Below are 27,925 nucleotides of genomic sequence, written 5' to 3' on the forward strand. Positions count from 1 at the left end.
GGTTTATTACTCGTCAAATTTTAAATAAGATGTTGAATAAAGTGATTTGGATGTAGATGTAATGTTATTATTGTAAGATTAGATTTGGTTATGGTTTTGACACGCCTCCCCCTTTTAACCACCCCCTCCCTTTTCTCTTTTAATGAATAGTCCCTTATCTTTTTTACGGTTCATGGGTGCATTTAAAGTGGAAACCAACCATCACATTTTTGTGTTTAAAACAAAATTGGGTTCATCCATGTGAGCTCTTCGCCTACAGTTTGGCAGGATGGGGCTTTTATTTTGAAAGTACTCTAGGATGTGCTCTGTCTCACTTCCTGTAACTTCACGCGGCTGATCTTTGAGTTTGTTGGGGGCGGAGCTCCGCTCGGCTGGTAGAGGACAGAAGAAGCCGAGACAGCAGCAGACACGGACGGACGCCCTCGCTCGTCTTCATCTCGTGTCTTTCCAAATGGCAACGACGGCGGACGACCAGCGGGAAACGGAGGACGCCGTCGCCGCGTTGTCGACGCACCACCGCGGCTGCCACCACAACAGCAACAACAACAATAATAACAACAACAACAACAAAGATAACGAGGCGGGAGAGACCGCGACGTCCGCCACCCCCGCCAGCACCACCGAACCCGGCGGGACGGCGTCACAGAGCATCGGCAACGGCTCGGTAATCAACCCCACCGGCGGAAACAGCGGGAAGTGGGTCCGGCTAAACGTCGGTGGCACCGTGTTCCTCACAACGCGGCAGACGCTCCTCAAAGAGCAAACTTCGTTCCTGTACCGGCTGTGCCAACAGCAGGACCTGCACTCAGACACGGTGAGTCCCCCGGTCAGGACACTTTACACCCCACCGGTGAACGATACTTTGCAAACTGGCGGTAAATACTTTGTTATAACACTATGTTTCATGCCACTTACTATTAACTTTGGTAAAGCTTAGGTATTCCTAAATGCATTTAAAGTTTCGTAATGACATGTTGGTCATTGTAAGCATTAACATTTTAGATTCTTTATACATACAGTGCAACATAACATGCTCCTGGTTATGTATTAAGTTAAGATTGGTAGTAAAGACATTGGTATTAAGGTAGTTAAAGGTTTGGCTTTGTTTTAGGGACTGTTCGTTATTATATTATATTGTATCAATACACAGACTCAAAACTCAAAGTATAGATTTTTTATTATATAAATTATTAGCATTACAAAATCAATTTACTATACAATTTACTGTACTATAATAATAAAATCTGTATCTATTTTAGTCTATTAGATACGGTTTGATCAATAAAACATGATTGAAGAGAGATGGGCAGACTGGACACTTTATCTTATTTTGTAAAAACAAATGTTGACAAAGTTTTTTCCATAATTTGCAGTCAAAGAAAGACAAAATTGATATATGCCTTAACATATGTTAGTGTATAATAACACATTTAAATTCTCAATAATATTGTATTGTGATATTATTTTATTATACCTTTTATACCAAGACAGGTAATAAATGTTTAGCTGGAAATACATTTGTTTTATCCCCACAAAATATATCACAAATGATGTATTTTGAAAGGTTGATGTTATCAAAGCGGACTAAAGGGATTAGCAAATATGTGTGCAGGTCTTGGCATAAAGTAAGGCAAGTTTGGACTTGGGGGCAGAAAAATAAAGTCAATAATAATCTCTGAACTGTGCCCTAGAACGTTTTTTAATATTCACGGTTATTCGATTGCCTTTAAAGGGTTTAACTATGACCAAAATCCAATGTGTCCACTGTGTCCTGCAGCTCTACAGCAGGTGTAAGGGTACTGTACATGTGAAGTCTGCAGCTCTCTCCCTCGCTCCTCAGCATCATTTTGTGGTGTGAATGTAGCTTGGGTCAGATGGATGAACACGTGCCTCCTCTTCTGCAGGGAGCTGCACAGTCAGTGGCTGTACAGCTGGCATCTTATGGGGAGAGAGAGAGAGATGTATTATGTGTCTCGCAGTCACATGGAGACTGAGCACACTGTAAGGACGAAAAGACTCATGAATGATGCAGATTTCTATTATGCTGCAGCCTTTGATATGCATGTGTGTTACAGAGAGAGAAGGGGGCAGGTCTACTGTGTGTTTCGTAGCTGTCCGGTGAAAAGTCCTTCTTAGCAACTGTGAGAAAATTAGCCACAGGAGGCGATAATATGGATGGAAAGTTATTGTATATAGTAGTAGTTTGTAGTTTTATAGGGTATAGGGTACTGGATTGTCATCTAAGAAATTAATTTATTTCAGTAATGTTTTAAAGATTCCTTTATTTCTGTTGCGTAACTAAGAGTATTTTCTATTTTCTTTAACCCCTCTTTGACAGTAAACTGAGTAACTTTGATTTGTGGACAAAACAAGACATCTGATGGCACATTGGGCTTTAGGAAACACTGATCAACATTTTCCCTCATTTTCTTACATTTCATAAACCAAGCAACTAATCAATTAATCAAGGAAACAATGGACAGATTCATCAACAATAGAAAATAATTGTTAGTTGCAGCCTTTGAACCAATCTATGTAGATTGTGCTTGCTATTGTAGTGTATGGCTTTATAAAATTGAATAGAAAAAGACAAAACAAGACATCACTGGGGGATCTGGGAACACACGATGAGTATTTTTCACTATTTGCAGACATTTTATAGACTTAGCATTTAAACAAATAACTGAAAAATTAAGCTTTGGTGTAATCAAAAGAAGCTGGGATGTTGCGATTGCATTTTTGCTCCCAGTTCCAATCCAAGTCATTTCCTTTTGAGTATCTGCTGATACCAGTCCCTATTCAGTACTTCTATGTTTCCTAGATAATACAGCTGCACACTAAGAAGGCCTCTTTCATATCAATCCTATGCTTGACAAAATGAATAATTGTTGCTTCAGTGCAGCTTGTGTCTGAGTTACCTGAATGACCTGCGTTCCCTCGAGTGTTTATTTTTGTCATCCTCGCATCTTTTGGGTGGATTACTCTTCATTAATACCTAATGTGGGTGAGGTTGCTTAAGCTCTGCACTGCTCTTCTCTCTCCTCTAAGCAGGGTGGAGAAACACTGTGCACTATAGTGGAAGGCAAAATACGAGACTCTGGCAATGAGCTGAAATGAATTGAGTGCTGATAACATCAGTAAATAATGTAAATAAACAGTCTCATACTGTGTTTTTATGCCCCAGCGTGAGTGTTAACAGAGGCGGAAGCATTATGTTTTCAGGTTGTTTGTGAAATAAATTATATTCCTGACATCATAATACAGTTGATGTCAGGAGTTAAGTTTTAGGAAGAGTCAAGAACACAGACATCAGTTATTCTCTTGTTTTCTGTGCTCTTCCCTCTGCTACTGAGGAGAGTCTCTTCCTGCAGGTTATGTTACTGCTGGCATATTTTAAAATATATGGAAAACTATGCTAAACCGCTGGACATCAACAGTTGTTGTTTTAGGTTGTTTGTAACAATTCAGTGACATAACGGCTGAGCTAGCATGGTGTTCTTGGGTAAAAGAGCTTGTTAATGGCGGTGGATGAGAGACTGAGGACAGAGCAAGCTAAAATATTTTTTTTCTAAATTTTAAACTGTTAATGCTTGTTGGTTGGTACTCTTGTACCTATAAAAGTAACAGCTTTTTCCCAGGGAAGGTTTTATTGTACTTACAGTAACAAGCATAGCTGTTGCCAACTCAAGTAATTGGTGGCATTTTTGATCATACTGATGGCAGAATCTATGACGGCGGATACATGACCATCTCACAGACTACATACCTCGTCACATAGAGAAACCCCAGTAATGAGTCTTAAAACCCGGAAATGACGTCACATTTTAGCACCTCCTGTTCCCTCTTCTCAAAGTCAGTGGGTTTTTAAATTTTTTTGTAAGAAGCCTTAAATAAGGTGTGTGGGTAACACTAGAGACTTTCAAGTTTCATTGTACGACATAAAATATTTTATGCGTCATAAAAAAGAACCTGAACTGCACCAAATACAGCTCCCCAGCCTTGTAGCAGTGGCACTGTGACCATAATGTAGGTTGCTCTAGCCTACCAATCGCTGTTTACTTCTGGTGATTGCATTTAAGCTTCAAAAATCCAGATTGGTGTTCATTTGTTAAGAATATCTGGTTCAAAAAAAGATTTAAATGTCATGAATGTTTGCCACAGAGTGCATTTTCTGCCATCATCTGCAATCTAATGGAAATATCCTATACGCTTTTTGACGAGGAAACCAGGGCAAAGCTAACTGTCTGGGTGGCCTACAAAAACCGGCACCCCACCACATCCTAATCAGCTCATCTTAAGTGTCACCACCACATGCATCCAGTGGAGGGTTTCAGACAGTGTCTGTGGTTTTCAAATAAAAACCTCATATCGGCAGAAGAGCAGCTTTTCCTTCAGCTATAGTGACAAAGCTGAAAAAACAACCACCAGAATTGGCGCTTGGAGATTTTTACCTGACAGCAGTGATGACTGTTCCCCCGCTGCACAACTAGACTCTATGGAAAGAATATTCCCATGTGACCTTCAGCCGCGACCTGACAGGAGCTCTCCCTGCACTGCCCGAAGACACACAGTCACACGCTCACAAACACACACACACACACACACACACACACACACACCTACATCTCTTTCCTTCACCATTATGCTGTCCTCTCCTCATCCTCGCTCTCAGCGGCTGACTCACTGTGAATGCTCATCGCACACTTGTCCTTTCTCGCCTTTTATTCCTGCTCTTTATCACAAACTCCTGAATCCGGAGAGACACACAGAGACTTAGTGTTTTCTTTTTCTTGTTATGTCGTGTTGCTGTCATCCTGAAAACAGGAAGTGAGCTGTAGGCGAGGCTCTGAATCCTCTGAGTTGTGACTTGTGAACATGATGGCTGAGGACAGACAACAGTTTTTTGTCAGATGTATAACATCTCAGCATGTATACATTTATAGATGGTACACTATAGAAAGACCTGATGGAAGCCAGATAGACGTGTCTCAGGGTTATTACAAGGGGTTTATGTTTTATTCTGTCTGTCTTTATGTGTTTCTATTATAAAGCAAGTTATTACGACAGACACAAGGACAAGTTCCTTTGTATTTTACCCAGAGATTCAGGTTTTTCAAAGTCAAGTATGAAACGTCGGTCGCTGGAGGAATCAGGATTTTCCTGAAGAGTAATATGTATGTGGCTAAGGTCGTCAGATGTATTGAGAGCTGCTGATTTATTCCCTGGTGAATAACATTATCCTCACTGTCTGACTCTTGCCGTTATCTGCCTGATGCTGTCTGATGGTGTCACAGAATTTCAAAATAAAGCCATATACTAAAGATAATGATATAGATGGATGTTTTCACTATGCATCAATCATATTATATTGTAGATCATTGAATTGAAACATTGATCCAAATTGATAGATCAGTACACCCCTACTTATAAACAATAATCACTAAAGTGTGGCAGGTCAGTGTTGCGTGGTGTCACTTGGCCAAACTCTCTAGATGATGTTTCCCACGTTTTCCCTCCACTAAAATCAGAAAAAGGGAATACACTTTTATTGAAAAAACATAATCCATCAGGGTACCCCTCAGGCTAAATGTTACTTACTAAATGGATCAAGATCTGGAATTCTTAAAACCTCTGCACAACAATTTTTTCAGAAGAAATTCTGTCCCAAAGTAAGGTCTGGAAAACTTTGAAGTGCATATTTAAGGATCTTTGAAGGGGCTCATTGTGGCAGCATGTTGTCTTTTTGAAGCCATTTGAGGCTGAATTTACACAGCAGCACTTCAGTCTGTGTGTTTTCGTGTCTTACTCAGGAGAGAAGCCGAATTTATCCTCGCTGAAGTTCCCGTCTAATCCGCTGGCGTTAGCATGTTTCTGCTCAGGGGTTCCTGGCTGTTTTTAAACCCACTAACTGTCTGGCTCTGTGTGACTGTTTTAATGAGATTACCAGCACCTCAGCTGCCCTGCCCCCTCACCGAACCAAACCCAGGGCTATCTGCTGTTAACGCCACCCAAGCTGACCTCATGCCGTCCCACCCCAATCACATTACGCAGCTTAAATTCAGCTTTGATGATGCTAGATTATGTTAGCTGAGCAGGTGTAACAGGATGGCCAGTTGTGGACTATAACCACATAATCTTATTACCACAGATTTGTGATTATGAATGGCTTAATTCATATGAAAAAACATGGTGATCACAAGGTGAGCGTTGATGGCCTGATGCTTTAACCTGGCTTTTCTGTAAATGTTCAGATGTTTCTTTTCTACCTTTAAAATCTCTGTCCCATCTCGCTGTGTCATCGTGGATTCCACAACATGTTGAGACTTGCTTTATCACCCTATCTGAGAGGTCTAATGTGAGGCATTGGCAGCGGCCAGTAATCATGCAAACGATGTTGGAGCCAAGGTTCTCATTTGAATAAACAGAGTTGTGTGAACTTGCCCCGTTCTACTTTCAGGATACATGAATAAGACTTTGGTTTGGGTTACACAATAGGACCTTGTTTGGTATTTAGTTAGAATTCAGGGCTGGAATTGACAAACCTTTCTCAGAAACAAAAACACAAAAAAGCTGCCATTTATCCATTATTTAAGCTGCCTTTTATTTTTCTTAATTGCTTTGCTGGCTTGATTTCTTTCAAAAACGTGAAAATGCAATTTCAGAAGAAATGGCCCAAAAATTGGCAAAAAAAAAAAAAAGTAGAGTGCAAGGCGATGAAATTACCCAAGAAATGTAAAACATAAAAAAACAATAAAAACAGACAAACAAGGAAATTACCCCAAAAATCCCCAATAAATAATAATAATAATAATTCTGTAACAGAATTTTAAATTTGTAATAATGATAACTATAAAATATTTTTGTGGAAATTTTCCCAAGTTTTTTAAAAAAAAATAATTTTCCCAATCTGCTAATTTCTTGCACTTTGCAAAACAGTTCCTGCTATGTTGCTCATTTCCTTTTTTCCTGACGATTTAAATACTTAAAAACAAGAACACAAGAAAAGTGATTGATCCAGGTGTCAGAGGGTTAATTACACTAGCTTACTTGAAGGTTCAGTGTGCAACTCTCTTGTCCCTGACATTGAAGAGTAATTGCAAAAACACTGCAACGCATACTTATGACATATTTCCTGCAGGCAAGCTTGCTGCATCTTCCCCGCCCATAGACGCGCTTTTTTATGCCTCAAAGCTGGCGGTAGTTGTGGCTGGAGGCATTATGACTTCAGGTTGTTCCTCTGTCTGTCCCTCTTATCTCAACAACGCCTTGAGGAAATGTTAACTTTAAAGCAGGGAATGTCTGTGCATGTGTATGTATGCCGTGTGTCCTTCACATATCTCGGGATCTGTTCATCCAAACTTCTTCAGGTTTGGCAGGTGTATTGCTGGGGACCAAAGGGTGTGCTGTGTCGAATTAGGTACAATTTGGACGTGCGACATGTTCGATATTAATAAACTTTAAATAAACACGTGAACAGTCTCTCTGAATCAAGCAGCAGGGGGCGGAGCGTCAGGGCTCTGGAAAGAGTAGATTGTGCATGGAGCATGTCTTGCTGTATGTATTTTAGAAGAAGAAGGCAGCTTTTGGTTTATTTCTTTGACATTCCAAGTTATAAGCAGAGCTGAAAGAAGGCTGGTGTGCTCAGTACAGGGGAGAGGGGACAGCAGCTGTCTGACTAAAGCAATACGATAAGGCTGAAAAGACCAACTCAGATTCAAACTTCCATAGATGGTAATTCTAGCCAAGTTTATCTATTTTTTTTCTGGACCGTCAACTCCAAATACATTTTTTTTAAAAATGTTCCACCTTACCGTCTGACATACTCTTAGCTGCTGCACCGTCACTGTACCCCCCCCCACATCTGGCTGGCTGACTTGAAAGGCATCACTTCTGCAGACACCTCAATTTCAGTATACTGTGAAATACAGAGAGCTCTTTCTGGTAGCTATAGGTTTAACCAGCAATGCATTAGCTGATTCGGCGAGGGCTTGAATGTAACGGACATTCATTTGTATGTTAAAGTCTGGCGTCCAGCTGTAATTAGAAAAATACAGGTGAAAATAAAATAGGTTGCAGCTAGGTGAATACAATTACAAGACTTTTTCATTAATTCACTAAAACATTACTAAAAATGTTTCATTCACAGTGCATGGAGCTGAAGAACACACAGTCAAATGTGTTCATCAGTGTGGAGCTGCTGATGTCTCCTACATCAAAAATGTCACCAACACTGAGAAGTCAGGGGTTCAGCCAGACCATCTGTGGTGTTGGAGATGATAAATTAGGCTGATCCGTAATTAGAAAACACACTCATGTGCATAGTTTTTTTCCCCACAACTCGTGTCCCCCTTTAGATCAGAATGGGAAAGCCAAAATATGTGTGTGTTCTCACATTTTCACGAAGACTGAGCAGTATTTCAGTGAACCATATACATCACAGTATGCATGTTTTTGTGAGGGCTTTGGTATCAGTGCTCAGTACCTTTTTGACCAAAATAACCCAGTATTAAGTAGTATCAAATCTTCTCCGGTCAAAAGATGCCTGCCTTTAATCCTTTTTTGTACCCAGATCTTGAGATTTTTTGTGTATGGTTTTTCTTACAGCCAATCACAGGAAGCGTTCTTTGATTTAATGCAGTGTGTGATCGGCCCACTAATGCAGCAGCTTGTATCTTGATCCTGGCTCAAAATGAGGCGGAGGTGGTTCCAGCCTGATCATGTGTAAACACGTGCATGGATACCGTGCCTTGAAATGATTTAAGCCAAGTCTTCTTTTTTTACATGCAACATATTTTAGGAGTTATAATAATTGTGTGTTAAGTGATTTTGGTGACTGCACTGTGTAACAAAGAATTTATTCAATGTTTTGTCAATAAGTTTTCCCAATAATTAGACAAATGAAGTGTCATATAACCTACAGAAACCATTCATGTGTGAAGTGATTTTGGTGACACTACACTTTATAAAAATTCAGTTTTTGAATATTTTGTCTCACAGCTGGTTGCACACGGACGGCAACGAAAGTTATCCAGCTTGGAGGACCGCTTACTTGATGATAATGAGGTTGTAGCTCGTTGTTTCTGTTTTAAGAGCGATTTGCTTTTATGTTATTGTTCTTGGAAGTTTGAGTCTTGAATTGTTTTTCGAGGTTTACCAAACTGCATAAGCCTGCGTTCGCAAACGCAGCTGCCTACTGGGATCAGCATTTCTAAGTGCCAGCTGGCCATATGAAACTGTATTAAAGCGGCAGAGAAAAAAAAAGACTACTGCTACTCATCGGTTCTCTCTCATGTTTATAGGGCTGGTAGCTGCTTTGCTGCTGACTTGCAAAAACAGACCGCTCTTTTCTTCCTCTATGGCAGTTTTGGAAGTGCCTTTCTCATTGCACTGTACTGATTATGGTACAGTGCTACCACATTGAAGTAATGCCATAATTGCCATTATAAATGACTGGAATGAAAGTAGTGCAACAGAATTGTTAGAAAAGTGTTTTCCATGAAGGAAATTTCAGGAGGAAATGTGATGGAGGCGGCCGCCTCATAATTCTCTGTGCAGGAAAATCCCAATGTATCACTTTACTGGTTTTTGTACTGGTATAGTTATTTTGTAAATGATACCCAGCCATATGTTTTATTACAATAATGCAAAGCCTATAGAAATAGATGATTAAATTTGGCAAAGTAAGCTTTTTTTGTGGGGTGTAGTAAAGCTTAACAGTTTAGTCTGTCTGATTAATAAGTTGATGACCCGTGATTTAAAATAACTATGTGGTGGATTTGAAATTTGTAGAGTAAAAAACAGCAGAGCAGGGATGCTAGTGCTGCACAAAAATGGTTAAACAATGTACTGGCCTATCATCTCCTTAAAAACGCATCTTTAAAAACACTTGGCACTGCTTCAGGCTTTCTTAATATTTAACTAGCTCTCTGATAAAAAGGAATCAAATACCATCAAGCACCATTTTTTTCCACGGCTCTCATTCCAGAACTTTACAGTTAGTGTAAGACAAGGGATTGATTAATGAATATTGATTGTATGAAACTGATGGGACTGGTCGTGTGTAATCAACCAGAAAATTGAACAACTGCCCTACTTTTTCTTACATCAGAAGTTACACACACAAAGAGTGGTTTCCAAAAGCGAGAGACCATATTGGAAATCTGTAATATTTTCACATAAACCTGGAAATAGTTAGTGATTATGAGAAATCAGAAACATTTCAAAGTTATTTAAAAAAGTTAAAGTAATTTGTGGCACTGACCAACTTAACTCCTTTGTACAAAAGGCCATATTTCCTTGAGTTGTGCCCCTTCCATTGAAGCATGTTTTCAGATAACACCCAGGTGGATTTGATGTGCACATCTGGGGCTCATGAAGTTTCACAACTTGCAGCTAGTGTTTACCTTTATTGGGGCTGTATCCAACTCAAAATGATGCCTGTTGAATTGGATTTGGCTGTTCAACACAGATATTCAACAATTAGTTTTGCTTTTCCGTTCAAGTTTTAAAGGTTGAACGGAGCTCAGCAGGGACGCTCGGTGCGACAGCGTCAATCATGTAATATAGTAAACAAGCTAGAGGTGCTAACAACAGATCACATGTGTGCAACATTTTTTTTGCAGATAATAGATATCAAACAAAGGTTTGTCTGTGTTGTGTCAAGTTGCTCCGAGCCTTATGATGCAGAATCCCTCTTTCTCTGTGCGGCTGCATTGTGTCTGTTGTAGCCAGTACCAAAAAGTAGCGTGACTGTCAAGAGTACTCATTTGGCAGCAAAGTCTTGGGGAGAAAAACATCCCCAAAAGTACACTGTGCAGTACACTGAGTAGCAAAACAAACCAAAAAAAAGACTCGACTTGAAGCTATCATGGTTGACTGAGGGGTGTTTTACTGATGATTTAAATCTCAGACTCTTAGGGGGCAGCCCTACTTCTGAGTGTGTGTGAATGGTTAACCGAGTAGCAGGTCGCACACCACAAATACTGTTAATCTGCACACATTGTGATGACACAAAGCTGTTGAATATTGGCAAAGTTTTACCTTCTATCTTTATATTTTTAACCTGTTTTTACTGCCAATTGAGTTTGACATCCTGTATATATCCTTCAAATACATACTGTGGACCCCTCTGTCTGCTTCTCTGTGAAAATGCATTTTCATTTTGCCAAAAATCATATTATTTCAGGGAGTGCAGTTAGTGATGGTATGGGTTCCATGCTAGCTCCGACAGTTTGACAGGCAATCACAGGGGCAGGGTTGTTGTTTTTTTTTTTTTAAAAAAGAAATAAATATAGTGAATAAAAATAGTGTTACATTCTAAACAAATGCAAAAGTGAAGTATCTTGGCTAGTGCTCTCACACATTTGGACACAGAATGCCACAAAGGATAATGCAAACACATTTTGCAATGTTACATTTTTTTAGTATCATTCAGCCCTTATGTTTACACATGCTCACGCAAGCAGCAGTATGCAGGCAGGCGTGTTTGTGTGTGTGTGTGTGTGTGTGTGTGTGTGTGTGTGTGTGTGTGTGTGTGTGTGTGTGTTCTGAGAAGTGAACAGGGCTTTTGTTTGGCTTATGCTGATAGCCTGTGGGATGTACTCACCTCATCAGGGAGATGTTGTTGAGTCACATCTTATTTCCCTGAACAAATGCATTGTAAACCATTAACTCACCAACTAGTGTCCCACTTCCCGACAACTTACATCACCTTGTGAGAAAGTGAGCATGCTCCATCTGCAAATAATGATCAACAGTAATAATTCAGTATGTAAGTGAGTGTGTGTGTGAGAGAGAGAGAGGGTAAAAAACAGGGCTCTGGCAGATTCAGGAAGCGTTTCCCCCGTGTTGTCATGCCCACACTGTCAAGTCAAGTCACGTTGATGAGGCGTCAGTCTGTCCTCCACTGCAGCTCCACTCATTTAGAGTGGTGTGTGTGTGTGTGTGTGTGTGTGTGTGTGTGTGTGTGTGTGTGTGTGTGTGTGTGTGTGTGTGTGTGTGTGTGTGTGTGTGTGTGTGTGTGTGTGTGTGTGTGTGTGTGTGTGTGTGTGTCTCCGCTCTGCAGTCATCGCCCTTCCACACTCTAATAATTGTGATTTTCAGTGCAGGCACACACTCAGACACACTTAGTGCTGCGTCTTCACAAGCTGCTTCTTGGTCTTCATATCCCATCTTCGTGTCTCTCTGTCACAGACACAAAAACCCCGTGTGTCTTCATCCCTTGGCTCTATGGCGCTGTCTCTCTGTGCTTTTTCGCCTGTGGTATTTGCAAGAGTGTCTCCCCTTCATTTCTATTTGGAGATTATTCGTCATACTGTCTCTCCTAACATATTTGTCGTCCCGCTGTTTATTTCCGCTGTTGATCTGCAGGTCTCTCTCTGGCTGTCCTGTCATGCCTCTTTTCTCCACTAATCCATCCCTCATCTAGCTGCATCACACATCCTATGGACTGCTTTACAGTCTGAATCCGTCTGCTTGTGTATGTAGGTGTCCTCGTTCATTGCATTAGTTTGGTGTCTCACACTGGGAGTGGCTCATCAGAAGCTCATGTCACGCTACGCCAGCAAAGATTGGCTGGGCTTGAAGAGATGAGCTTCGACGCGGTATCCATCATTCAAAAGCGTCTGATGTATTTTTTGCAGCTGTCGGCATAACATTTCTCTATCATGCATCGATGTTTGTTTACCATGCATACGTTCCTGTCTTCCTCCATGAGTGCCAGCGAGCTGATATTATGTACGAACAGAGTTTGAATATGATATGTTCAAAAAACGGCAGGCAAGTGGGGCAAAGAAAACTTTTCTTTTTATGGGTCCTTTTTGAGAATTTGGAAGAGTTTTGAGGGTTTGTCCATGAAAATGTTTGGGAACCCTGTTAGTGGGACGTTTAGCAAAGCCATTTGTAATTTCAGGTATGATGTGTCTATATTTGCACAATGTTACATAAAATCTTCCGAGTCTATGTCATTAGTTAACGTCTTTTTATGAAGCTTGAGGTCAGATGTTTTGACTACATTCCTCTCTTAAATCACCTCTCTTACACAAAATGATCATATGTTAAACTAACATTAGTTTTTGTCTGTTAGGGCAGTCAGCTACGCATCAGTTACACATGGCAACTGATTTCATAAGTAGTTTTTGTGATGAACATTTTAATTTTAAAAAAGACCTTTCTGTGAGAAGTATTTTCATTTTAACCTAAACATTGATCTTTTTCCTAAAATGTCAGAGTTATCTGGCTTAAAGCCCTGAAGGCAACGGCCATAGATTAGTAACAAGATAATCTAACAAAAGCATATAATTCAGCTCTATGACAACTGTCGAGGTTTACAGAAAAAAGGTTGTTTTTCTGATGATGTTTTTTTCTTTGGCATATGCTATGTCTGTTGCCCCTTATTCTCTCTGAGATCTAAAATATTTCCACAGTGCTGATTTATTCCTAAGTAAATAAGGTTCTCCTTATCGTCTTTTTCTTGGCTGCATGCCGTTCTTTGCCTGCCGCTGTCTTGACAGTGATACAAAAATTTTAAAAACAAAGGCGTATCCTGATGATGATGATATGGATCGACATGTTGCCCTTCAGACTCCTCACAGCAAACACTCTTCCACAGGCCAGGACCTCAGAGTGACCTGAAAGCCTCTACCTCCATACTGAAGAGAAGCTTGGCCTCGCATTTTCATTATTTAACTGAAAACTGGCTGTGAGCCAGCTCCTTGTTTACAGTCCAGATGAACAACTGGAACTCTCAAACCGAGAGCTGATAATATCACACATCCATATAAAAAAATGGAATATGCATAAACAACTGGAAAGTCCAGTTAAGCCCCTTGAATATTTGTAAGAGTGCCAAATCCTAATCAGGGTTACCTGCAGCATTTGAATTACACTACCAAGCTGCACCAGGAATGTCAGATACATGGCAATATTTTTTTGTTTTTTACAAAGTATAAATGTCTGGATTCAGCCTTCGAAGTCAGGATTTTAATCAAATATTAAAAGCTCATTACAGTTAAAGTGAGAGTTACTGTGTGAATGAGGATCCGGTAATAAAAGTGATAACATGTTTCTGTGCAAGATGCTGCTGGAGGCTACCGTTGTCCGTTGCCACTTCAGCACATCAGAAAAGAATCAGTCATGTGGAAAGAGTAGATTCACATTATCAAGCTTCCTGTCATTTTCTTCACTTAACCAGCCTTTTAACCATTATTTTTAAGGCCTGCACTTTTTAAAACTTGCAGTTTGTGCAATGTAGTGAAGGGGGATTTTGAATTCTGGGACTTACTAGTCCAGAGTTCAGCCTTGATCCCAAAATATATGCGTCCTTTTTCTGTCCTCCTTCGCGTCCCGAATGCTTTCTACAGAGACCATTGAGCCATGTGTTAATGACACATGATCAGCAGATGTGACCAATGTTATTTAACTTGCTCTTCCCTATACATCACTCAGCTTGAATCTCCTAAAGGCCTGTATGTTTTTGTATGGATTTTTCCAGCAGTAGCTCTTTTGTGAATTCAACTCTAAAAAGGGGGCTCTGCTTCAAGCGTTCATCACGAGGAAAGAAGGGTAAAGAGAGAATGTGTGTGTATGTTGGAGGGGCAGTAGTCATGACATAACAGCCAGGCAGGCTTGGCAGAAAGTAGCCCGGAGGTGGGAGACAAGCAGGCTGCCGACACACGTGTGTTAACAAAGTCAGCAACAACTACTCTGCAGCCCCAGTAAGCAGCAACTTCTGTGTCCAGCTGAAAAAAAAGCAGTTGCAGGAATGTGAAAAAGCAATGCTGCATTTGCAAAAGGGAGCAACAAAGTTTAATGGGAATTTGGGAATACCAGAACAATTTTATAATCACAAAGTTGTTTTTATTAGCTGTAAGGGGGCTTTTATTATGGAGACCAAGTCCTCTGCAATGCATCTTGCAAACATACCCCTGCTCTGGACAGCCAGTACTGCGTACGTAAGATGAAAATAGCAGACCAGGATGTTATTCTCCAGCTGGTGAGCTTTTGGGTCTAAAAATACTCAATATATCTCAGAAGAGGTCCATTAATGGTCCGAAAATAAAAGTAGCCACATCCTATGTTTATACACATGACCACAAAAAGTTGCCTTGAGTACTGTAACAAGTTACAACACACACAGCTTACAATAGAATAACATTGCACTGAGCACACCCCAGTTCAGGTCAATAAAAACTCCCCATGAGTAAAAACCCGAGAAAAAAGTGGCTTTCTGCGCAATGTAAATACACACACTTTATGATGTGATTATGTTTGTTTTTCTGTTTGTTTCTGTGATTCTTTATAACAGGATGAGTCTGGAGCCTATGTGATTGACAGAGACCCCACTTACTTTGGTCCCATCCTCAACTACTTGCGGCATGGCAAACTGGTCTACAACAAGGAGCTGGCAGAAGAAGGTCTTTGATACACTTTGACTCTGCTCAGATGGGTCCTGGGTGCATGAGTTGGTTTTTATTTTTGGGCAATGCTTAGAAAACACTGCATGCTTCCATACTACCTCATGTGATCTAGTTTGTTCTTGAGGGTCTCCCAGCTTTTTAGATTTTAGAAAATGTATAATATACACAGATTGGTAAATACTTTCTTTTGTATTAGTTAACTAAAAGTAATGGATAAATAGTAGAAATAATTAGCTACATATAATAGACAAGTAGTTAAATAAAGTGATGGGATTTGAATAGTTAGCTTAAAGTGATGGACAAAGTTGAAATTGATAAAAGTATTGGATAAACAGCTGAAATAGTTAAAATAAAGGACAAAAAGTTTGAAATAGTTTATTAAAGAGACATACTCTGCTCGTGATTATTGACAGTGATATGCCTTCATAGGCTCTCCGCTACCCCAAGCTTCCTGCAACAAAATCCCCCTCCACCGGTTATGTTCGTGCATCTGTGGGTGCACACTGGAAACTCACCCTGATTTCTCTCAAATTAATGAAGTAGATGCTTCTTGGGTGGTCAAAAGATAAAATAAGGGGAAAATGATGACACAGATATACGTATATTTGATTCATGGCCTGAAAGTATTTGAAGTGTCCAGAATACTGTGAGTCTACGTTAACTGGCAGTTAGCTTTAAGTACTCGATAAACAGTAGAAACAGTTCATTTGCATGAAAAAGGTCTCTGTCTCTCTTCATGCTGCTGCCTGCTTATCTGCAGCTGCAAAAAGCAGATCAAAGTTAAGAGCACTCATTCCGCAGCAAAATCTGCAGATCAAAATGTGCACAGAAGCACACTGCATAGAAAAAAAAAAACACTGCTTGACTCGTCTCAGTCGACTGGGGATCTCCAACTGATGATTCAAGTTTCTGACTTTCAAGAGGCAGCCCAAGAAAAAGTTCTATCCATTTTTGTGTCACTAGTGTCACTATATTAATGTTATCTGGTGTATAATCAGTTCAAATGAGCACATATGTAACATGAATGACGTCAATAAAGGGGATCTGGAGTTTATCTAACAAGGCTATGCCAGATGAACTCTAGTTGGGAACCACTTTGCTTCGGTATTCACAGGAGCTGAGTTGCATGTTTCTTCTGTTTCAAGGCGTCCTGGAGGAGGCTGAGTTTTACAACATCACCCCATTGATCAAACTGATCAAGGAAAGGATTGTGGAGAGGGACTCCAAAGCCACACAGGTATACACAGAACTCGTCAAGTATTTTTATGATAAAGGAGACGGCTGCTTCACTCTGATCAAAGCGCTGTTTAAATCAAAGTCAGATTGCCTCAGTCACTGCAGTGCTTATCATTTTTATGTAATTTTGAAGACAGACTGTTATATTATTCTTCTTACACCATGAAGCGTTTTTTGCATCTGGCAGTCATAATGTCAAACCGTAGTACGTTTTTCAATGTTGTCTGCATCCAAAACAAGCAGACATATTGTACTCATCCACACGCACCATTGTGCTGGTGGTGTAAGTGCAGTGCCTTTCTGCTCTTTGTTGATGATTTCACCCTTCTGTGCTTTTCTAAAGAGAGCTCAGCTGTAGTGCTGTATGAGGCTACTTTTCTTTTCTCAGGATGGTTGCACTCACTCTTACATAATCCTGCTGCCCTCTCAAACATACTCCCACTTCCCTGTGTTCTACCGTACTTTACAGGACTCACTGTGAGACATTGCGTGGGGTCAAATGTTGTGCCAAAATATGATTATAGAAGTTCTGGTGGTTGTAGCTAGCTCACGACTCTTATCTTCTTCCTGAGGCTTGGTTATGTGAAATGTGTGATATGTGATCCTTTCTTCTCAACCCCCACCTCTTCTCTCTTTCCCCAGCAGGTGCCCCCCAAGCATGTCTACCGAGTGTTGCAATGCCAGGAGGAGGAGCTCACCCAGATGGTCTCCACGATGTCGGACGGCTGGAAGTTTGAGCAGGTCAGCGTGCGCGCCTGCAGAAAGCCCCGCACCGGACTGCTCTGGACTGTGGGTTGGACTCACGCTGCTGCTGACCCTTTAATCTTGATCCTTGGCCTGACCCCCTTGGCCCCGACCTGAGCCCTGCTATCTGCACCCCCAAATTGAAATTAGGGCTCCCTGATTGTATTAGTTCAGTGTAGACTGATTTATTGACCTAAGGTAGGACTAACTAGTATGTCAATGTATGCTGACATTTTTTTTTTTTTACAAATAGACCCAACAAGCTGAATCTGAACGATTCTCCGTTGCAGTTATATAAAACCATCATGACGCAGCACCCAGTCTTCATTATCTTTTTATGTTCAGCCTCTTATGAAGGGTTCAGAACCTAGATAAGATCCCTAGTCTGTACCCAATCAAGAAGTTTGTCTTTAGTTGTTAGATTTACTGTTTATTTATCAAAGTCCAAATGTCCATTTTGTGTTTAAGTCCACCATAGATTAAAGGACTTATACGCCTCTAATAAAACAGTTTGTTCAAATTGTGAGCAACCAAATTAAGATCTGTTACAGATGAGTTGATTTATGCTTTCTGCTGTGGACCCAGGAAAGTTTTTTACTTAGCTGAGATAATGCCCATGCTTTGATGTCACTACCAACAAGGGACTCAGACCACTACATCAGTTTATTTAGTAGTGGTCTGAGTCCTCAGTGGCTTGGTGTATTTTATGCAGAAACTTTTTATTGCTTAGTGCTGTGGGAATCCCACATGCAGAGTGAAAAACATAAAATTGCCAAGAAAACTCCCCAACAAATGCCAGATATTTCCCAGTTCCATAAAGTGCTCTGAGGATGACGTTTTTCTGTAGGCCAACGCAGAAGCTAACGTCGCACTGGTTCCCTCGTCAAAAAGCCTGTGGGTTTTTTCAGTTGGATTTTGGATCAGAAAATAATCTCTGTGGTAAACAAGCATTTTTGATAGTAACATGGTTTGTTCAGCAGAAAAATCTTCACAAATGAACACCACTTTCAGGATTTTTGAAACCTAAATTTAGTTTGCCAGAAGTAAAAAAAAGCTAGGCTATAAACGACTAAACTGGTTGCTGTGGCAACAAGGCTGAAAAGGTGTGCTCAATATAATGACATTCTGTAGTCTCATATAGCTAATTGTAAACAACTGTCATTCTTAAGACACTAAAGCTTAAAAGTTCTCAGTGGGTTATTAACTGATGCCTTTATGTGGGATAACAAAACATGTCTCATAAGCTTGTGTGAACAACATATCTAATTTCAGGCTTCTAACCAAAAACCATTAAAAAGTAACACTTTGAGACTAGGAACAGGAGGTGCTGAAATGCTAATTAATTTCAGGGTTTTAGGACTCATTACCGGAGTTCTTTATTGACGTTAGTTAAGAGTTTTTTTCTTCAATTTTTTGTTATTGTAAAACTGATTTTTAATGCCATCACGTGTGGCATTAAAAAGTCTGAAAAAGAATGAATTTGCAGCCATTGCTCACAGTTTGAATACATTAGAATTGTTACAAAAATATGGTCTTCTGAGTCACTGTAACATCAGTAACAAAGAAAAGTTTTAACAATCTTTTAAGGTGAAGGACTGAAAGGCTTTAGTTCATCGACTCCAACAGTGACAGAGTTACAACTCAGAACCTCGAGGAGTCGTAATAGGTCAGCCGGTCCACACTGTAGCCTAGAAGTCACACATAGACCCCCCCCCCCTTTCCCACTGCTTTGGCACCAGGCTCCACTGCATGCTGCACAGCTCACGTCCCTGCAGAAGCTGAACCACAGTAGTTTGTGCTGTTCCCATAAGTAAAAGATGCTTTTTGTCGAGTCCACTGCTGAGTGTGTAACAGCAGGCTGTCTGCTCCGTGCCCCCACCCCCCACTACCATGCATGAGCACATAAAGCCTTTCCTCGCTTCAGTCTGGGATCTCCTACTTTCTCTTGCTTTTTGTTTTCTCTATTTCTTCCTGAGGCTTACTCTGTCTCTCTGTCTCTGTCCCCATTTCTTCCATCCGCATATATTTTTCTATCCATGTCCCTGTCTTTTTCTAGATGGTGAACATCGGCTCGTCGTACAGCTACGGGACAGAGGACCAGGCTGAGTTTCTCTGTGTTGTGTCCAAGGAGCTTCACACTCCAGGATCTGGATTGGCGACGGAGCAGAGCCACAAAACCAAGGTGAGCCTCTGTTTGTTTTTTCTCACAAACACACGTCTTTGAAGGCTCCCTGTAGAATGCAAGGCTGTGTGTCCACGTGTGTGTCCTGTCCTTGTTTTGTATGTGTCTTGTGTGTGTGAAAGAGACAGGGGGGTGTCTCCTGTCATTGAAGCGACTGGCTTTGATCGTGCACTCTCCACTGAGAAGCCCCAAATGTCACTCGCCTCAAAATGTCATTCACAAACACATTCACTCCATCATCCACACAGCTCTGCCTCTCCTTCCTGTCATTATCGACCTCTCACCTCCTGTCTAACTGTTACTGTATCAATCTATATCTCTCTTTTTCACAATGGATATATAGATACATATCTGCCTGTCTCTATATTTACCTCCAAGCTCCTCACTGTCCACTCACTGACACTCATCAGTGTGTTCATTTTTTTTTTGTCGTTTTCTGTCTTGTTTTGTTTTCCCTTTTTCTTTTGTGTTCTCCCCTCCGTCTTTCATGCTGAATGAAGCCGACCGAGATGCAGGAAGAGGAAGCCGCGAAGGATGAGGAGGAGGAGGAGGAGGAGGAGGAGGAGGAGGGAGGGAGAGATACCACGCCAAATGATTGGCTTAGAGAATGAGGGAGTCATGTTTCTTTGTTCCAAAGGGAGGCGGAATGGGTGAGGAACTGTGTGATAGATGTGCAAGTGCGTAGACCTAGCAGATTTTAGTCTGTGTGTATATATGTGTGTGTGTGTGTGTTGTCTGTTGAGATCTGGGGTGTTTCGTGGTGCTGCATTGAGTGTGACCTCTGAGGTGTCCCTCAGTAAATTCATTTCTCACTGAAAACGCTAAATATATATATATATATATAAATAGACAGTTCCCAACAGCTGTGAAATCACTATGAGCAAACACATTAGCTAGCCAAAGCCAGTGGTGGAATATAACTTAGTACATTTTCTCAAGTACTGTACTTGAGCACAAATTTGAGGTGATTATACCTTTACTACACTACATTTCAGTGGTACTCCATTCACTCCATTTATCTTAATGCATAATAAGAGTTTATAAAATATGATGTTTTGTAATGAAATAAATTACCTAATAGTTAATACAAGTACAGCTGCAATCATTAGTTTATCAATCAGTCAGTTAATTGATAGAAAATTAGTTGCCAACTATTTTGCTAAATGTATTGGGGGGGGGGGGGACTTTTGTTTTGTTTTATTTTTTGGTAATTTTTTATCATTTTTTAAAAATGATCTAGTGTTTTGGGGTGTTTTCCCCCTTTTTTCTAAAAAAAAAAAATAAATTAGTTTTTAATGATTTTTTTCTCTATTTTTCATTTGGTTCTTTTAATATTTTAAGTACTTTTTCTGGACTTCAATTTGTAACAAAGTATTTTAACAGTGTGGTGTTAGTACTTTAACTGAAGTTAAGGATGTGAATGCTTTTTCCACCACTGATAGCAAGGTTAATGGTGGAAAATAAATGAAAGAATAAAACTAGGTCTTAAAAACGCATTTTAGTCAAGGGACCATACTTAATCAGAGTAGTGGGGTGGCCTCCGTGGAGCTACAAATATTTTTTCTTTAGCCTCCCTGAGTAACCAGGGGAAAACACATGACCCTCCCTCCACCATAAATAACCAAACTTCATATTGTCTGGCTGTGATAAATTGTGTGTTATTGGAGATTTTTAAAGAAAACACGCAAAACATTTAAACCCACTTGCCGTTGGGGTTTTGATGGTTTTTAAAATATATGTATATATGTCATATAAATAACAAGACCCTTTAAAGTTGAATGTACCTGCCCTAAACTAAAATACATAATCCCCTCCTCAGTGCGATTTTGCGCCACCACCTCCCCTCTTAAAAATAAGGCATAAAATTGCGAGGTAGCACAGACATTACTGGGAATTGGTTGAATATGCGTTAATTGTTGCAATCAGGAAATCCTGGAGGGACCACCGAAGAAATGTGACGCATACTACCTTTATAACCATCTAATTTTATAACAGTTGTAGAGAAAAACGAGCAACAGTAATGCTCTCTAAATACCCCACTGATGACAAATGACTGCTATTAGCAATGTAAGAAAGGAAAATCTCATGATTATTTCAGTCATCACCCTTCAGCCTGATGCTGGTGATCTCTGCCAAAGAACCAAGCTGAACTGAAACAACCCAAACTGTCTTTTCCTCCAGTGTCCTTTTTTTTTGCTCTTATGAGAAAACGTTTCAACATATTTAGACTGTCAGAGCATTTCTCTAATCTGTAAGGATGCAAAATGCTTCAAGGTCATAGAAAACAAACCAGAAAAACGTTCCCGCAGCTGAAAATGTATCCTCAGTTGATCAAAGATGTCATGATCTAAAAAAAAAAAAAACCCATCAGTTAAAATACCCAGCATGTGTGATACCTTTTGCTAAAATGTCACTGTCTGGTGCTGTTTGTCACAGTGACCTGCACCAGCTTGTGTTTAACTGCGGGCATGCTCAGTGCGGTCCGTCGGTGACCCGACAGCCTGACTAGATATTGATTTAGCGCTGTGTCTCTGTGGGCTCTCATTACCAACGCAGGGACATGAAATATCCCAGATCTTTCAGTGCGGCAGCAGTGTAAGCTGTCCTTCCCACTCTGTGTGTACATTCTCAAAATAGAGCCACACACAGTCACATACAGGACACATTTAAACATATTTAAAAAATAAATGTTAATGGGGCACATTTAAAAAAAAAAAAATAAGTGGTTAAGACATGGCTGTGCGTGTTTTCGTTGATGTTCCCAGCCATTACTTGTCAGTGAAGTCATTTGCTCTCATTCTGTTACCATTTTCATCATCATTACCATCACTATCACAGCATAGATTATATCAAATGCTCATAGATTAAATTGCAAATTTTCCTAACTTCTGTTTTCTTTTTTTTTCTTTTGTTTCACAGCTTTTCCAGATCCACGGGTCCCGGATGTAGAAATCAAAAGAATATAGGTTATTTTTTTCTCGTCTTATCCCTACATGGTATCCGCGCGCATCAACGGACACTCATCAAAACAGAGTTGTAGCATCAGTTCTTTGACCTAAATGCCAGTAAGAAAGATTACCCAAAGGTAAATTACAGCAACATGTTCAGAAACATTTTTCAGTCAGTATATTTTTTTTAATGTAGAAATGATCATGATTTGGTGCGCACAAATGTTATATATTGCCAAGGGCAATAGTGGAGCTTAGTAAATTCTAACCAAAGATCAAGATTAAAGCCGAACTAAGGTGCTCAACCAAAACACGACAGAAAAAATCTGCCTGAAGAAAACTTTGTAGTGTAAAGTGAGCTGATTCTGCGTCACTATTACCTGATAAATGAAAGGATCAGATGATAACAGTGTTGTGCAACTTTGAATTATTACATTCCTTAATGTTCCCATAGTCTTTTCACTTTTTTTGTACTTGAGGCACAAGTTTCGAGAGAAAAAAAACCACCTTGGTCAGCAAGCTGTTGACTGCAGGTATTTCAGCCAGGACATGGCTAAGCTTGTAGAAAACCACGACAATTGCATTATTTGTTCCCGTCAGTGTGAAAACACTGGTTAGATCTCATTGTTCACTTACTCTGCAGCCCAAGCAGATCTTACCAGTGTGAACTGCATACAAAGAAGGGCTATCCCCTAGAAGTTAGAAATTCAACTCAACAGTCAGAGACCCACAGAAATGAAAGAAGCTGCTTGGACAGGTGGAGGGTTCGTATACATGCTGTGTCTTTAACTGCTTGGAAAATGCGAGGTCAAGCACTGGGTGCTACCCTTGTGCCAGCTTTGAAGAGCACAGAGGCAGGATGCGTCTAGGTTGCTAAATAACCATCACGAGGGCACTATCATAGCTCTTACCAGAACTCCCAAGTGCAGAGCTGATCGTCCTCCAGAAGATGTTTTGTAAGTGTTTTTTTGCCCTAAAATATAGTCCGTGGGACAGATGTGAAGCTGGGTATCCGTGTGCTTAAATGATCAACTTTGCCTCAGTATTTACCACAGACTGATATTTATGGATGAAGGGACGATATCTGCCGACTGTGATTGATTGTTGTCCTTACATGACATGCAGCAGCACCTGCCACGTATCCGCATTAAAAACAATAGAGTTGAGGCAGCACAAATAAAGTAGCATGTGTACAGGCCCTTTTGCGTAGAATTCATGAATTAACAGCTCACAGCAACTTAATACGATAAGGTCTCTGGCTTTTGTTTGATATCTAATTTTGGCAAACAATGTTGCACATTATCCATTAGCTTATTTACTGTAAGACTTGAATGTCACGCTCACACTGATCCCCATTTAAACCTTCAAACTTTATGTAAAAATTGAACAACTAAATCTGATTCGACTGGCATAATTCTGGGTAAAGCCCTAACACAGCACGGGTGAGTCAGTGCAGTACAGTTCTGAGTTGTGGGGATGCATTGACCTTACCTACCTGTAGTTATGTGCTCTGTGTGAACAGTGGTTTAATCTCATGAATCAGATGTTAGCGCAGCCATCTATCAGTTTGATGGAATCAGTGTAGCTGGAGACAGACATGTTATCTTATTCCTCACTGTTGCTTACTGGTCACCTTAAAAAGGTTTTATCCCCCTGCAGACAAGCTGTCCAACAGACCTCGTATACTGCTCTACATTTTCCCCTGCACCAACACCCTGTCGTGCACTGATGCACACCTGCATCACCTCCTGCTGGTGCATGCTCAGCAGCAGTGTCGTCTCAGTCTGTCACTCTGGCTGAGATCCAGAGCCCAGACCGACAGAGAGATGTTGGCATGAGTCACAAAAAGACTGTAACAGAGACGTGTTGAGGGCAGGAGGAGGCGGTATCAAAAGGAGAAGGAGAGACAGGAGAATGAGTTGTAGCTCCGTTTTCTAACAGTGATCGTCCAAAAATGTCCTCTGTCATCATCTTTGTTTGTAAAAAGGAAAAAGGAAGAGCAGATCTGCCGCAGTGCAGGTGTATGATTGAAAAGGGTCTAGGAAGTTAGATCACACACAAATTTTAACAACCTCTGTTGGCAACTTGTAGGAACTGCACCACAGATCAAATGTGTATCCCCTGCACAAAGTCCGTGGCTCAACCCCTGACAGTTTGTGTAGTGCTGTTTCATTTCTAGGTGTTGCCAGCACATTTAAAGTAAAACTCTGGAGCTGGAAAACAAAGTAACTTAAAAATAACAGGGTGTTCTGTTTTTATCAGCAGGTAATATAATGTGTAAATATGCCTAAAATACATCTATAACAGCCCAAAGTCATGTTGCAGCTTATTAGAAAACATTAAAGGAAAACAAAAGAATATATAGAAAATACTTTGTTAAACAGATGCTGATGGAAGCAGGGCAGGTCATATTCCTGGAGGCATAAATTACTCAAATAATTGAGTTGATCAGCAGTGGGAGGAGCCAAACAACCATAACATTAAAGGGTAGCCATACTAGTTATCTAATTAGTGCAGTCTGCATTCCAAATTGAAAGTTGAAATGGACAACTTTTCAACTTTTTCCATTCTAGCATTTACAAGTGATATTGTCGTTGGCTCCGCTGTTGTGGAGCTGGACTGCTTTCTGTTTTCCTCAAAGCTGAGCAACAGGGATCTCTGTCTTGGCCGGTTAGAGTTTCCACAGTTTCTGCAATTGTTCATCATCCACTGTTTCTTCTACTTGCAATAGTAGCTGCATACAACCAAAATGATACTTTTTGTAATTGGGGAGAGCTACCAACAGCTAGAAAAGCTCTATCCTTTTCTTGTTTTTGTTATGCAATGGTCGACACACTTCCATTCTCTCCAGGATTTCACTGGCTGTTTTGGGATTATTGTGAACTGTAGTATTATTGTAGTTTTTCTACAAAGTGGAAATGCATGCTCCACAGATAAGGACAGGGAGATAGAGAGAGACTGAATGAATCAATACACTGCATGCAGCTCTACAACAAAATAATATTTTACCTGTTTCAAATAGTTAAATTTGTGGCACAGTTGTGGTGATTGGAAAAAATTGGGCGGTTGCACAGATTTCATAGGGATTGGCAGAATTTGTGTGAATTGTTGTGATCACAACATCCTGGAGGGACTGACTTTCTTTGTGCCGCAAATCAAGCCTTCATTTTTCCGGGAGGTTGTTACTGGTGGCACACAGAATGGCACTATGAAAGTGAGGCTTACTGGGAACCAGTTGAACTGCTGATGGTGGCATTTTTCTAACATAACACTGCAATCAACATTTACTTCATAAAGTTAAGGCAAAATTCTTATCAGTACTGGCCAACAGCTGTATAGATAAGACGCAGACATGATGAAAATATTTCCTAAAAAAAAACTGGGAGCTGTAGTTTTTAGTAACATTTCTCAAACATGGGTATATAAAACAATAAAACAATTTTTCTAGTTTATTTTCACTTTTAGCTGCAGACCAAATCACATTTGGTAGGACTAATTCATAGTTGTTTTTGTTTTTTATGGAAGTGGTTGACCAGAATTAAAATATTAAATATCACTTAATGTATCCTTAAGTTAGTTGTGAAAGCTGTCCTGAATTAACCCTAAGAAAAACTACAGTTCTTTGGCTCTGCCCGCTGAGGTTCATCTCACGTAGAGAGATTATTTCTGCCTCTAAAGATTTGGGCAGCCATATTGAGCGCTTGCTGTCAGCAGCTTATGTCGAACCCCCCCGCTGTTTAGCTCCTTTGTAACAGACTGACTGATTGACCGGCAACACACAGCCGGGAAACACACACGGGCTGTTTTATACAGGCAATAAGCACTTAGAGTTACAACGTGAGACAATCCAGAATTAGGATCATGACTTTTTTAATAACATTTTGATAATTAAATCGAAAAAAAAAAAGGCTGCAAATACAATATTGTGTGCGTGCATAGTGTCTCGTCCATCTGAAGTATAAACAGATATCCAGAACCTTTAAGGTTCTTTGCAATACCTTATAAATGTTAGAATAGTTACATCATGCTTCTGATAATCACAGTGACAGTGATATTAGCAGGAGGAAGAAGACTTTTTGTCATTTTATCTTTTTCTCACCTTTATTTTTCTGCTCAGATCATTCGGTGCCTTGAGTTTAAGCAAAACTGACACCGACGTCAAAAAATGGTCATAGGTGTTTTACATTTTTTTTATATGATATATTATAGCAGACGAATGGGTAGTTTATGATCTCACTGAAAGTCCAAGTTTGTGTAAATTCCTTCCAGTGCATGTTTGTTCTGAGAATTTTATTTTTCATAAAGTGCTGAGATAAAGAAAGCTGAGTGTGAGGTGAAGCTGCTTTCATGCAGCTCTTGCAGAAGGCTGAAGCTGTTTTATATAAAATGTCATGCTTTTTTTTATTTTTTTTTGTATGTTCAGTTGTCTAATTTATTCTTTTGTTTTGAATGTTACACGATAAAAAGAATTTCAACATTTTTAAGTGGGGCGGGGGGGTTAATGTCATCTTTGGGTGACTTTTGCTTTTTTTCTACTTGACTTATTTTTGACTAACCTGATGAGCAACGGTATATAGAAATACAATCATCAGGTTTACTAAGTATGTTCATTTTAGTTCACGTAAATGGAGTTTTTTTTTCTTTGATGAAAATGAGTAGGTCAGTTTTATAAACCTTCATTTGCATGTCCAGTGACCTGGTTTGGTTTGCTGGATCCACACTTACTTTTCATATGTGTACACTGTGTTGTTTCTGCTGTACAGTAGAGTGTGTTTTCACATAGTATTCGATGTGTAAAAGTCCTCTTTCATTATTCTGTGCAAAAAACAAACATCTGCCAGGCAGCTGTGGATAGAAAAATATCTTAATCTGATGCTGGAGTTTTGTTTTTTTTTCTGCTGTCCATAGAGCCTCAGTGTCTGTATACATCAAACAATGTGACACATGCATTGTATAACGCCTCAGATGAACCTGTACAGGCTTCAACGAACACTGTTTTGATTTTTGTATTTCACCTGAAAAACATTTTCAACAATGTGACAAAAGGAGATTTCTTTTTTTGTTTAATTTAATGTAAATGAATGTCACTATTCAACAAAAATAAATCTGTCCTTTGGTTTAAAATACAGATTTGATTTTATTTTTCCTCTGAGGCGGATGTTACAACCATGACACGCGCGTGTCGAGCCCTCATGAAAGCATACAACATCTGAAACAGCAAAGCTAGTTATACAGTCAACAGCTGCATACAGCTGTGGAAGCAGTTACATCCTAATACATCTGACATGAATCTCAGTAGTTAAAATGTACAGCCAGTGCTACATCACACTAGAGATGCAAGAGTGGTCAGAGTAGGTGTATTGTCGTTGGGGTGAGAATAAACATGAATATAAAATAAC

At 40.0% G+C, this 27,925-nt stretch overlaps 1 protein-coding gene across 6 annotated transcripts; it reads left to right on the top strand.

Moving 5' to 3' along the window:
• Positions 1-372: 372 nt before the first annotated feature.
• kctd17 (potassium channel tetramerization domain containing 17) lies at positions 373-27,650 on the top strand. 6 transcript variants are annotated; one of them, XM_042507655.2, is made up of 7 exons: positions 373-814; positions 15,305-15,413; positions 16,562-16,653; positions 17,295-17,441; positions 19,453-19,578; positions 20,079-20,228; positions 22,498-27,650. In XM_042507655.2, the coding sequence occupies exons 1-6, from the start codon at positions 452-454 to the stop codon at positions 20,187-20,189; spliced, it is 948 nt and encodes a 315-aa protein (XP_042363589.2). In that variant the 5' UTR covers positions 373-451; the 3' UTR covers positions 20,190-20,228; positions 22,498-27,650. The 6 variants fall into 6 exon arrangements, with proteins under 6 accessions (XP_042363589.2, XP_042363591.2, XP_042363590.2 ...); XM_042507657.2 differs by having other exon boundaries at positions 17,295-17,393; XM_042507656.2 differs by having other exon boundaries at positions 17,298-17,441.
• Positions 27,651-27,925: the final 275 nt, after the last annotated feature.

The sequence above is a fragment of the Plectropomus leopardus genome, chromosome 19 (assembly GCF_026936395.1).
Source record: "Plectropomus leopardus strain MGB_pleo_1.0 chromosome 19, ASM2693639v1, whole genome shotgun sequence".
NCBI classification, from domain to species: Eukaryota; Metazoa; Chordata; class Actinopteri; order Perciformes; family Serranidae; genus Plectropomus; species Plectropomus leopardus.